At 30.2% G+C, this 12,131-nt stretch overlaps 2 protein-coding genes across 3 annotated transcripts; both read left to right on the forward strand.

Annotated features, from left to right (window-relative positions):
- The first annotated feature begins 1,487 nt into the window (after positions 1-1,487).
- Positions 1,488-7,627, forward strand: LOC113393775 (uncharacterized). 2 transcript variants are annotated; one of them, XM_026630821.2, is made up of 6 exons: positions 1,488-1,801; positions 1,888-2,056; positions 2,188-2,646; positions 2,740-2,796; positions 4,953-5,074; positions 5,539-7,627. In XM_026630821.2, the coding sequence occupies exons 2-6, from the start codon at positions 1,975-1,977 to the stop codon at positions 5,800-5,802; spliced, it is 984 nt and encodes a 327-aa protein (XP_026486606.2). In that variant the 5' UTR covers positions 1,488-1,801; positions 1,888-1,974; the 3' UTR covers positions 5,803-7,627. The 2 variants fall into 2 exon arrangements, with proteins under 2 accessions (XP_026486606.2, XP_026486605.2); XM_026630820.2 differs by having other exon boundaries at positions 1,489-1,801; positions 1,888-2,104.
- A 1,573-nt stretch (positions 7,628-9,200) lies between these two features.
- On the forward strand, positions 9,201-11,567 carry LOC113393774 (small ribosomal subunit protein mS31). The gene is made up of 6 exons (XM_026630819.2): positions 9,201-9,334; positions 9,402-9,679; positions 9,754-9,877; positions 9,960-10,127; positions 10,849-11,069; positions 11,253-11,567. Exons 1-6 carry the CDS (start codon positions 9,324-9,326, stop codon positions 11,510-11,512), a joined length of 1,062 nt encoding a protein of 353 aa, XP_026486604.2. The 5' UTR covers positions 9,201-9,323; the 3' UTR covers positions 11,513-11,567.
- The last annotated feature ends 564 nt before the right edge of the window (positions 11,568-12,131 follow it).

Below are 12,131 nucleotides of genomic sequence, written 5' to 3' on the forward strand. Positions count from 1 at the left end.
TTCTTGAATCTTAGCGACGAGCCTGCAGTAAATGCAAAAACATTCCGCATGGAGCGCGCTCACGAATAGTCCTGCTAAATTTGTCCACATGGGTTTAGAATTCTGATAAGGCTTTGTTTATAGTAACCGACTTCGGTATCGTGACATTTCCTTAAAGATACTATTTAACCTACATAATCAATCACGAGCTACAAATCTAACTGAAATTGAGTATCTTCTGTGGTTTTATTTTATTTCTGTCAACTTTGGATAATTATTTATCACGCAAACATGCGTCGTACTGTGTCGGGTATGCACCCAACATGGTACTACTACGTATACATTGTTTACCGAATACGAAACTTCGTCAACGTCCAACAGTCATTCAAGATCGTGGTTAAATGTAAAGGAAAACAAAATCGAGTTACCTTGATTGTTTTATATAAAATATATGATATTGATTACTTTCAATAAAGAAAGCATAAGGTCTTTAATTTTATTTTAAGTGTGTACGAAATATGAAATTGATAACTCTTCTAAACACAATTTTTATTTTAATCATACTGACTTTCTGTTTTTGGTAGTAGAATTGAGAATATACCATAAGTTTTGTAATATGGAAGACCTTCATAAACGGGTTTCCTAAAAGGCAGAAACCACATGTCTAAAAACTGACTGTGTAAATGTATCTTTACCAGACATGCTATGGTAGCAGCTGGCGCATACCGCACATAAGATTCAGTAAAATTTTACGATTATTATTATAAATAGTAAAAAATTCAAAAATGGTAATTTTTTTAACAATTGTATTTTAAATTTTTGCTTTGAATAAAGTAAAAACTTGAATAAAGTTTACTACATTTAATTAAAAATAAACTAGGATATAAAACTACATAATAGTAAATAAAAACTACAATGCGGCTTCATTAATTCTCTACTAATTTTATACAAACTACAATCAATTTTCATTTTTAACGAGTAGGTACGTTAAAAAACAGTCCATATTAGATTCTGACTATCTTAATTAAATAGCATGTGGCCATTGATGTTCTCGTAGAATGTTAATATTTAAAACATATTTAAAAAAAAACAATTACTAAATTATTATTTTAAGCAGATCTATTTATATAGATCAGTTTTAAATAATAATTTTGTTCATTTACGTAAAAAATCCATTACGTACGAAAAATATATTTTGAGGTAAAATATAAATTTTTGATAGTTTTAAAATTTTAATAAATATACCTTTACTTTTAATTAATATTACAATCAAATTATAACTTACGTATTATTCAGTAAATATATTAAATAAATATTATAATTAAAAATGAAATTTAAAAGTAAATATTATTTAATTAGTTTAGAAATGAGCAACAATTGAGCTATCTGTCAACATTAAAATATTTGCTGAAATCATCGATACTGATGCTTTGAAAAAATTAAAACGATTATAAGTACGATACCGCGAACCTTCACTGTAAAACCTTCGAGTACCCAGCGCAAAACAGTCGCTACTCGCGATTCGCGAACGCGCCTCTCTTGTCAGTCGGCCTACATTCCGTTCACATCGCGTTTGAGTCTGAGCAGTTTGAATTTGGCGCTTCAGTACAGTAGCGGTCAAGCCGCGCGCGCGCTCCAATGCCAGCCGGCGGCCGAACGAACGTATTGAAAGTTTTGCTCGTGTTATTTACTTTTTTGTTTGTTTTGGTGCGGTAGACGGACTTGTTTTTAGTGAATAGAGATAAAAACTGTAAATGTAGACGTTTTCAGTGAAATAATTACTTATTAAATGAATTAAACTACATTATTTTATTATTAGTGCGTAAGTGTCATGATTTTTTTGTTATCAACTCGCGGTTATCTTACGGGCCGTGCGAACTTTTAATAAGCTTTACTTCCTTTGTTTAGGGACGGCGACGCCTACGCTAATGATTGTGTGAACGGTAGTGTAGTGTACTAAATAGTGTAGTACAACACACAATCATAATATTTACGATGGACGGCGAAAGAAAAATAAATCTAGGTGAAGGGGTCCCATTGAATTCGGCAGGTGCAGCGAATATTTTTTTGAACACGGGTAAAAATAAGAAAGTAAACGACGGGACTGTTATTCATCTGAAAACAGGTGATTATCAGTTCCAAAGATTCTCTCTACCCTTAAAATTCAAACATTAAACTAAACGAACATGTTCTATTTTTTTATTTTAGAGAAGCCGGCGGACGTCGGTGTTCATATAAATACGACATTTTCTATAGCGTCTTCCAAGAAAATAAAGCTATTGTTTATATTCAACTTTTTACTCAGTGTAATATGTATGGTAATAAGCTGTTCCATTGCATTCTATTACTGGAACGAAATGATTTCGATGCGAAGGCAACTGGACGACTTAAGAGAACAATTTCTGATACAGAACCTAAGAGACGGAGTTCTAAATCAAGATAAAACTGTTCAGAGCCCACTGATCTCGAATTTGAGGCCTCATCTTGGCAAAGGACCAGAGGTAGTACGTGAAGGTCGAATGGACTATCGTAGAAGTGAAATATCACCAAACGCGAGAAAGTACTTTGTTGAAGATCTTGGTGAAGATATGCTACTGGTAGACTCCAGTAAAAAAAATCCTAGTCATGATTTAGAACCAATATATGATTTGTCTGTCTTCCAAAAAGGTAGGAACAGTTATTTAAGCTTAGTCCACTCTTTCCATTAATATAGTAATTTGTATCTCAAGCTCAACTTACGGCTACTTACCTTTATTGCAGAACCTCTAGTCGTACAGTTCAATGGTGCTATGAGAGAATTAAACATTGGGACTCAATGTAAGTATAATATTACATTTCATCCATTTATTTATGAGAAATCAGTAATATAAGTACTGCAATATCTTTTTAACTATATAAAAAGTTATTTGCTTTTGCTTCCTACAATTAATATTAGTATGTTTAAGAATAAAATAATTTTACACACCATACCAATATGTCAATAATCATTTATTTTGTACATAATTATATATTTAATAAACTATAATAGATTATAAAATCTAATAAAACAATTCAAGAATGCCTATTAAAATGTTAATTTATACCGCAGGATGTGTGTACAAAGCCTTTATATTTACTATGAGTGTTTATTACACATGAATCATCTACATATGTCAAAGATATCAACTTTATTACAATGGTGTAAAGCACAAATTATATTAGCATACCCTGTGAACCATTAAGTACAGTCACATAGTTAAATGCTTAGCTTATATTTATGCCAGTTCTGATTAATAATTAATCTCTCGCAGTAATTAAACGGCCAGACATTGCTATATGATTCCTTTTTTAAATTCCTTTTCATTCACTAGAAAATGTAGTCTTACTAGTAATATGCAACAGATGTTATGGGTAACAAATTATTAATTTTATAAGCAATTGGTAAATTTGTATACTCCATTTTTGTTTATTCTAAAAAACATACTAAATGCTAATTTAAAAATTATAAATTATGCATTACATTAATAGTAACATCAGTTGTATATTAAGGGTTTAAAACTATAATATTATTCATATTTTGCATGTGTAGAGTACACATGAAAAATATGTACATGTAATCATTGTAAAAATATTGTAGTATTATACACAAACTTAAGTTATATTAAAACTAGCTTAATATATATGTAGTGAGATATTATTAGTTATATATATTCAATTATTATAAATAGCACTAGTATTTAACAAATTGTTAGACCTAGTACATTTTAAATTGATATATCCAACAGATATAATTTTTTATGCATGCTCTTTTAACCCTATCTCATTCACTTCCTGACATAAAAAGTAACACTAAAATAAAAGTTGTATATATTTCGTTTCTTTTATAATCCAAACAGCAAAAAAATGTGTTAACATGACGATACAATTTTATTTTTTTTGTATTTATATATCATATAACTAATCACTTGTACTTCAAATTAATCAGCACTTAGTTCTATCACATAGATTACAACAAAAACAATTATATAGATTACAATAACATTGCACAAATATTTAAACTATAGCAAAAGTACATGGGTCAGTACAGTGTAAAATAAACATAATTAACTAAAATACTTTAACAGCAATGGCCCAATTAAATTAAACTACTAATTTGGTCCAATTTGAAAACATTGAGACAAACAACAACAAAAAAAAAATGAGATGATATTTCCTTATAATTTTTTTCGTATTAAAAACCCAATGCTGGGTGTGTATTCCCTTTTAATATTTGGTGCTTATTCCATCATAAGGTCCAGAGCGTTGTGGTCGATACATTTCATTCGACATATCCTTACGATGTTTTTTTTACCCCCAAACACGACATGAATTATAGATACAATCAAAGTATACGAAATATTATCTTTCTTGCTTGCGCTTTTTCATTGAGCACACGTTGTCCTTTATTTCCACTGCTTCAATGGGCTTTTATATTTATACTGACTATCGATGACGAATGCTTGCATTATTGTCAAGAAAATCAGTTTATTTTATCGTATTAACTAAAATATTTCTAAATGAACGGGACATTATTTTTATATATATTTATTGTTGTAACTCTCAATGGATTTAAAAATGACAAATTCCCGAAACTGAAGTTCCAACACCAATCCAACTTCACTTAATTACAGCTGACTGTGAAGCTTATTGTTATTATTACAGAGCTGTTGAACTCGTTATAGTAAACAAACTAACTGATACTTTAAAACATGAACATACTTTCACACGGCTAGTTTATAATTATCAATTTGAAAATTTAACCATACATATATCTCTTTAACATTTTTAACACTACAAATTTCTAATTAATATTTATGAATTTATTGTAATAATTTGTTATTAGTTTTCTTTTCGCTATGACGTTAGTTCTATTGGGAAGATAATTGTATTACTGACTGTAATTACAAAATTTTCCTTAAGCTATAAGTTTACTAATTATTGAATAATTTTTCCAGCTTTAATTGGGCCATGGGTTCGTGACGTCGAAGTCTCTACAAAGAACAGTGAATCAAAAATTGAACTGAACACTAATTATTTTACCGTTAAAGAGAGTGGGCTGTATTTAGTCTATGCTCAGGTATGTTCAAATTTCTTTATACTTTAAAAAATATATATTTCTTACAGGAATATTATTAGATACTGTTTTTAATATTATTAAGGACTCATTCAAATACTACAAATCTTGTTTATGTGAACTTTGGTTTAAATATTCTATACAGCTTATAAAATGATATCCAGAAATCTTAACATTTAGTTATAATCATTTACCATACAGTATACATAAAATACATGTAAGCATATATGATGAGCTATAAATAATCACTTGTAATTAATTAGATATGATACTTGGAATAACAAGTGTTATATCAAACAATTGTCTAATTTAAATAACAGGGATTCACCAGGGGAGGAGTTATGTTAATAGTGTTTAGTTGTTTGTTTAGAATGATTTTTCTTTCAAAAGCGTACTTTAATAAATTCCATATTTCAATATGTAATATAAACATTGTCAGTAATTCAATTATTTATGCTTTTTATCAGGTGGTATATTTGACGCATGCTCCAAACTGCTACTTTGTCTGGGCCAGACAACCTGCACAGGAGCCACGATTACTAACTACTTGTGCTACTGGTGATGACTCCAGTTCCAGACCTCTAAATAAATCCCAAATCTCCTGTTCAGTTCAAACTGTTGCCAGATTATACAAAGGGGACACAGTAAACATTGCTCAGCGAGAACAAAACAGGACACTGTGGCTCCGTCCAGGTTACACATACTTTGGTTTTGTTAAACTTAGTTCCTAATTTGGCTGTGATAGTGATAATGAACTCTAAAATGGATCTACTATACCATTAGGGACATGCAATATACTCCTATAAATATAAATTGTTTACACAATTTAAAATTTTGGTAAAATGTGGGCAAATAACTTTTGTGCCACTTCCATTCTTTTGATATGAATGGTGTCACAAAATGTCTATTATAAGAGTAATGTACAGAAAGTGATTTAGGTGTGCCATATATTGTACATAGTGGTCGATTACAAATACATCACACTTAGTACTTAGAATGAGAGACAGCTGCTAATATTACTATTAAGTTAGAAAAACAGTTTTCCAAATTCATTTCAATTTCAAAGACATGATGAACTACTTAAGTAATATTCGCATTACTCTTAAATTATACTTACTCTTTATTAATGTTAAGCTATGATTATTTTGATAAATGATTAATATTAGTTTTAAATTACTGTTATTAGATACAAATGAAAAAATATATTTGACGCAATTTAAACTTACTCAATAAAGCTCATGATATTTTCCTGTATTGAGGATAAAAACAAAACAATGAAGATTAGCTTTAAGTGAGTCACATAAACAACGTTTCCATTGTGTATAAGAGGCGAATGATTTAAAATCCCCTTGTTAGCTGAAAAATCCCACTTTTTGTACCAAAATTTCATTGTTAAGTTTATCTAAAATTTATTATGTATTCCAGTGTGTAAAATTTGTCTGTATTCATTTGTTTATGTTATTATTATATGTGATGTAATGTGTGCTATGGAAATAATAATAATTAAGAAACTTAATTTTGCTCAAACAGCATTTTTGTACTCTATCATTATTATTATTATTAATGAATATGTATTATATTCATAGTACTGCCAGTGTAGCAGGTTTTTATTCAATTTTATGCAACATTAATGCATATTTAGGTTTTATAATACAGTGTATTTTAATGTAGAAGTTATATCACTTAAGGTGTAGTCAATAGAACGAGTCAAGGTTTATTTAAGTTGTCATTTGACATTGTTGAATATATTTTTAAAGGTGCTGATTTGTTAATAGTGTGAATGTGTGATATTTGAAACAATAGCATTAAGAATATTGACAGATATTTCTATTAAGAACATCAAGTATGCTATTATTTCTAATAGCGAAAAACAGTTATTTCTGGATTATTATATTAATTATTGAAAGTGCCTTCTTAGTGTCGGTACAATAAGTTTATATCGTAGATTGAGTTCGAAAAACACTAAATTGAACTAAACGAAAAACTACTTAAATAGTATAAAATATATATATCTAAAAGATATTGGTATGATTTTGTGTTTAAATTTAACAGGATCTCTTTTTGTTGTGTGGGTTTAAGGAAAAGAAAATTAGTTTAATTTTGCGATTGCCAAAAGCAATATTGTCAATACTACTTAGCAAAACTACCAGTGTTAGTATAATAGTATAATAAAAATTAAGGTATAAATTGTACAGCTAAATAGTACTCAATAATAATACTTGTTTTTGATAATACGAACAAATTTATTCATATAGCTTAATTTTTGTCCCATGTTCAATTCCGACAATAGTTTCAATACAAGTAATCATAAATATGTTTTACACAGATTACTTAATGTGATATATATTAAGATTTAATAATGTTAAAATGTTTAGATAGTATCTATATTTAGTGATAACTTGGAAATTCGTTACCTACATTTAAAACGGAAATGTAAACATTTGTAAAGTGCAGGCCATTAACGATGCCATTTATATCTTATGTTTGTATATACTACGATGTATATTTAAAATATTTCTACACTCCCGTCCATCAATAAAATGTGCCTTAAACGAATATGTTTTTCTCTGTCTCCTCCAAAATTTAGGAACAATATTTCTATCAATCATAAATCGCCTCTCACGACCTTCTGGTCAGCGGCTATCATATCACTCGTCGCAGCAGAGAGACTGAAATAATTTGACATTTATGTATTGCTCTCATAAAACTAAAATTATATATTAAACATTTATTAGAATCACATAAATTGAAAACCCATGTGGACATAACCGTAGGCAACCGAACACAACTGGGGTTTTGGGTGTTCGAAAGAGTGAAATCAAAGTGGCATACATTTTTGGACAAAAAAACAGGAGAATGACGGTACGTTTCGTGCCCTTTTGTGATTTAGATTATGGATAGCAGGATATGAAACACTGAAGTCGCATTTGATAAGTGGCAGCAAAATGGTCAATACACTAGCGCATCGGTGCAAAATGAATTTATAAATATCTGCGAATATATCTTCAAGATATCCAGTGTGGGGAAAGTCAGTTTTTTCAGTACTGATTGACGCAACAAAAAACATTTCTGAATCTGAACATTGCAGATACATATATCCCGATAAAAAGTTTTACGTTAGAACTTTCTACATTTTTTCCCTATTTCTAATCTTAATGGAGAAGGCATCATGCACAATAACCGGTTGAAAAACAATGGAATCTTTCCTACAAGTTATTTTGGTAAAGGCTATGATAGTGCATCAACGATGAGAGGAAGTTTCAGCGGAGCTCGTACTATAAGAAGAAAATTTCCGCTAGCAGTTTACATGCATTGTAATGCTCATTCACTAAATTTCAAAATGCGGAGGCTATTTATAGGTTTAGGTACTATCACTTGTGTCGGGATTTTTATTCACGAATTTGCCCTACGTTCGACTACTGACCACGCCCTCCCCCCCGAAATGAATTCCTGGCTACGATCATGCTTCAATTAAATAAGAATCATTAGCAGCGTAAAAAAATCGGAATTCACCAACTTTAATAGTTTTTTCTTGTACTATTCTGTTTTGAATAGATTACCTAGGTCATTTATTTACGCTATTTTCGATACTTGGAAGTGTACTTTTGCGAAAACGTCATGTCGGAAAAAGAGCTACGCGCACATTCTTTTCTCTTCACTATGCTCCGGGTATTCCCGCTAGATTTCATCATCAGACTGGGCTTCATGCGCAAGCAATCCTGTGTCACCCCCCGAAAAGACAAAGTAAGTATCGCTGGTTTTAAATGGGCATTCCCGCAACGGCAAGTTCCCCATAATACCAATTTATATAAGGGACACGCATAAATAATTTTTTAAACTAAATAATTGAGAGTTTTTGAAGCGAAATAAAGCTTTGTGTTGTCGGATTATCAATTGTTTTAAATAAAATCTGCTCTATTTGTTGTATTATAATGTATATATAATATGAATAAAAATCGAAACGAATGATAATGAATAGTAAATCAATTGTTCAAGTTATTTTAGGTAAACTCTAATCAGTATTCAATTCAATTCTTAGTTGAATGGCTTTTAGTTGTGCCACAGGGCACAGATTATTTTGCCAATGTCACGTAGGACTAATCAGTATTGACATTTGACATTAGTGATTGGAAAATTTTGACATTGACAGTTTAAGACTCGAGTGGAAAATAAATAATTATAAAATATAAATACATAAATTTATAACTAAAGTATTCATTAATCAAATACCTGAATAGTTACATATAAAATCATGCTTTCCAGGTGCTTAAAATTTGTATAGAAATATCTTATAAAAGCTCAATTTATGTAAGTATTGTTTTTTTTTTAGGTTAAGAATTAAACGAGATATAAAATATTTTGTGCGGTGTTTATCCGACAAACCTCCTTCAGATCACGATGGTAAAATATCAGAAATTAAAACTAAAGATAGCAAAGAACAAAATAAATCGACTGAATCTAGTACTGAAAAGATTCAAGCCCTTCTGAAACTGATGATGTCTGAGCCTAAAATATCCGAAAGTGAATACAGAGAGAAGTTTGCAACAGCACCGGAAAGACAGAAAAAGCATAAGCCTGATGTATTAGAAGTTAAAATGGAGAAGATTGGTAAGCTGTTATTTAAAATAAATGAAGTTATCGCAATTGAACATCTCACTTATTGTAATAATAATTCATTTTAGAGGAAAGCATCACCAAAGCGGCAAGTGATGTTGCTCAAGCCATTGGAGGAGATGTCAAGCAGACAGAAGCTGAATTACTATCTAAAGTTCTTGGCAAAATAAACCAAACTTCTACATCCCTCAGGTAAAATAAAAACTGAAACAAGACTTGATTTTAGTAATAAATTTAAAAATATATTACTAAAATCATGTATATACATTTTCAGTGATTTAATAGTGGGAATGAAAGTAGACAGATCAAAAGACAGTGATGAAACTGTAACAAAAGAAACAAGAGGGCAACAAGTAAAACGTTTGATGAAGCCAAGAGAAGGCACAGAAGACACTCGATACTCCCAAAGAAAAGAGAAAACAACATTTGAAAAGAAAAGAAGGTAAATGTATTTTACAGATCTCAACTGATTTTATCTTATTTCACATGTACAGCCTGTAAATTTCCCACAGCTTGGCTAAGGCCTCGTCTCCCTTTGAGGAGAAGGTTAGGATTATATTCCATCACGCTGCTCCAATGCGGGTTGGTGTATTCACATGTGGAAAATTATGTTGAAATTAGACACATGCAGGTTTCCTCACTATATTTTCCTTCAACGCTGAGCACAAGATGAAGTGAATATTTATAACACAAAATTAGCACATGAAAATTCAGTGGTGCCTAGTGGTTGCCTGGGTTTGAACCAACAATCGCCATCTCAGCACATTATTAATATATCTGTATCTTTATTTTATCTTATTTGATACATACTAACTGCTTTAAAGAGAAATTCATAAAACAAAATGTTAGTTGTATGCTCTAAATTAAAAAAAAAATGATACCCAAAAATATGACATGATGATGCTCATTTGCTAAAAAATTGTTATTGTATATCTAAAAAATATATATATTTAAATCTGTATGGGTGATGTACGTCTATATATTTACATCACAAATGATAAAATTTATTAATAATGTTGATCATTATGTACTCAAAATATTTCTTTCTGATGTGAATATATTATATTCTGATTAAGGTATTTTATAATTATGTTTAAATTTAGGCTCTTCAAAATACAATGTGTATTCTGTAATAGGAGAAATTCAGTAATACTCTTTTTTAGCATGCCTCAACCCATTTCAATGGACATCTTCAGTGGTGAACCACTTGGTATATTCAAAACTAAACAAGAGAACTATGGAACCAAGTTGGAAGTTTGGGATCACTTGAGCCAAAGAGAGCTCTTGTTGGCCACTTCACAACCACCTGCCAATTATTTCCAGAAGATGATCCAGTGGACTGAGCAGGGAAAAGTTTGGAAGTTTCCTATAGATAATGAACAAGGTAACATTAAATAATTATTTATTTTTTAAATTAACCTGTTGCTCAAATGACTGAGAAACTATTCATATATATAGAGCAAAAATTAGCAGTTTTAGGTTTGGAGCGAATCGAAAATAAAATACTACAACTTCACAAATTTTTGTCCCTTATACATAAATATTTATTCACTATTTTTAATTACAGGAATAGAGGAAGAACAAAATGTCCACTTTTCTGAGCATATATTCCTTGATGCACATTTGGAAGGTTGGTGCCCAACTAAGGGTCCAATCCGTCACTTCATGGAACTTGTGTGTGTGGGACTTTCAAAAAATGCATTTTACACAGTTAAAGAAAAACAGGATCACATTATGTGGTACAAGGAGTACTTTGAATCTAAACAGGATATTCTTAAAGATATTGGTGTGTGGGAAACTCAACCGACCAGTGAAGCTTCTACATAACTTTTATAAATTAATTTAATAGATAATAGATTAAATATATAATTAAATTAATGAATAGATCGTTTTTCATTCAATATATGCACAACACATTAATTAATTATTATGATTACTCATTACCAAAATTTGGTTAGGTTTAGCCATGAAAATGTAACAGAGAGACACTTTTGCATTTATGTTATTTCATGTACATACATATTATTTCGATTGGTTGTTTAATTAAAAAATATAGTATTTGTTTCGGAGCTGGATGAATTAAGACATATGTACAATGTATAATAAAACTAAATCATAATAATTTGATAAGTCGTTGACATATACACATAATATGTTGACACATAATAAGTATAGTTCTATTTTTTTTTAATTTTCTTCAGATGTTTTTTATCTGAGAAAAGCCAATTCAGCATTTCAAATGTGGATATGGAAGTCCGCTTTTTTTCGAACCTGCTTTTGATTTTACCAAATGTAAAATTATCGATGACTCTACAACTTTCTGAAGAATGATATATTCATTAATCCATTAACCAATAAAGGTAGTTCAAAACAAAAAAGTAGAGCAACTTTTCCGATCAGGTGACAGTGGACCACGTGTATTAGATAGTCGTCTCTGTGAACGAAC

This window comes from Vanessa tameamea, chromosome 2 (genome assembly GCF_037043105.1).
Source record: "Vanessa tameamea isolate UH-Manoa-2023 chromosome 2, ilVanTame1 primary haplotype, whole genome shotgun sequence".
NCBI lineage: Eukaryota > Metazoa > Arthropoda > Insecta > Lepidoptera > Nymphalidae > Vanessa > Vanessa tameamea.